Here is a 902-nt window from a genome sequence, read left to right as displayed (position 1 = left end):
CAGGAACTCCTTCCCAAGCCCAAATTCGGCTGTTGTGAACCTTCAGCAGGCAAGGTGGCCTCTGGAGGATGACAGAGCTGCTGAGGCTGGGAGGGACCTCTGGAGGTCACCCAGTCCAGCCCTCCCACTCAAGCTGGGTCAGCTAGAGGCAGCCACTCAGAAACTTCTCCAAGGACGGAGGTTCCCCAGACTCTCTGGACAACCCCTCTGGTGTTTGGCCACCCTTGCAGTAAAAACCCAAGTTTTTTTACTTACATTTCAGTGGAGTTCTCTGTGTGTTCAGTTTGTGCCCGCTGCCTCTCATCCTTTCACGGGACACCACGGAGGGGAGCCTGGCCGCCTGCTTTACCCATCAGGTGTTCATGCACATCGATAAGGTCCCCCTGAGCCTTCTCTTCCGCAGGCTGACCGATGGTCCCAGCTCCCTCGCCCTCTCCTCGGCTGTCAGATACCCCACACCCTGAATCATTTCAGTGGCCCATCGCTGGTCACTCCAGTGGGCCCACACCTTCCTCCTACCGACGTCCCAAGGCTGGGCACAGAACCTGCCGTGGGTCTCACCACAACATCCAAGGGGTGCGTAGCTGAATTAGGAGAATCATTTCAGTGGCCCATCGCTGGTCACTCCAGTGGGCCCACACCTTCCTCCTACCGACGTCCCAAGGCTGGGCACAGAACCTGCCGTGGGTCTCACCACAACATCCAAGGGGTGCGTAGCTGAATTAGGAGGTTCAACACTTGCTTCTCACCTTGTGGGTTGGTTTGTTTGTTTGTTTCCAGTGCATCCACCGAGATGTAAAGCCGGAAAACATCCTGATAACAAAGCACTCGGTCATCAAACTTTGTGACTTTGGATTCGCTCGCATACTGAGTGAGTGCCGGCTCGCTGCTTACGGGGGGTG

General features: G+C 56.3%; 1 protein-coding gene across 1 annotated transcript in view; it reads left to right on the top strand.

The window, feature by feature from the left end:
- The window catches only part of CDKL1 (cyclin-dependent kinase-like 1 (CDC2-related kinase)), a gene marked incomplete at its 5' end in the record, with an annotated part of 6,165 nt that overhangs the window by 1,517 nt on the left and 3,746 nt on the right, over positions 1 to 902 (top strand). The window contains one exon of the mRNA XM_010141112.1: positions 781 to 871. Within this exon, the coding sequence (XP_010139414.1) occupies positions 781 to 871 (91 nt within the window). The remainder of the gene's footprint in view (positions 1 to 780; positions 872 to 902) is intronic.

This window comes from Buceros rhinoceros, unplaced genomic scaffold (assembly GCF_000710305.1).
Source record: "Buceros rhinoceros silvestris isolate BGI_N320 unplaced genomic scaffold, ASM71030v1 scaffold18618, whole genome shotgun sequence".
NCBI classification, from domain to species: Eukaryota; Metazoa; Chordata; class Aves; order Bucerotiformes; family Bucerotidae; genus Buceros; species Buceros rhinoceros.
Note: the sequence above shows the minus strand (reverse complement) of the source record. Positions and strands in the feature narration are given on the sequence as shown.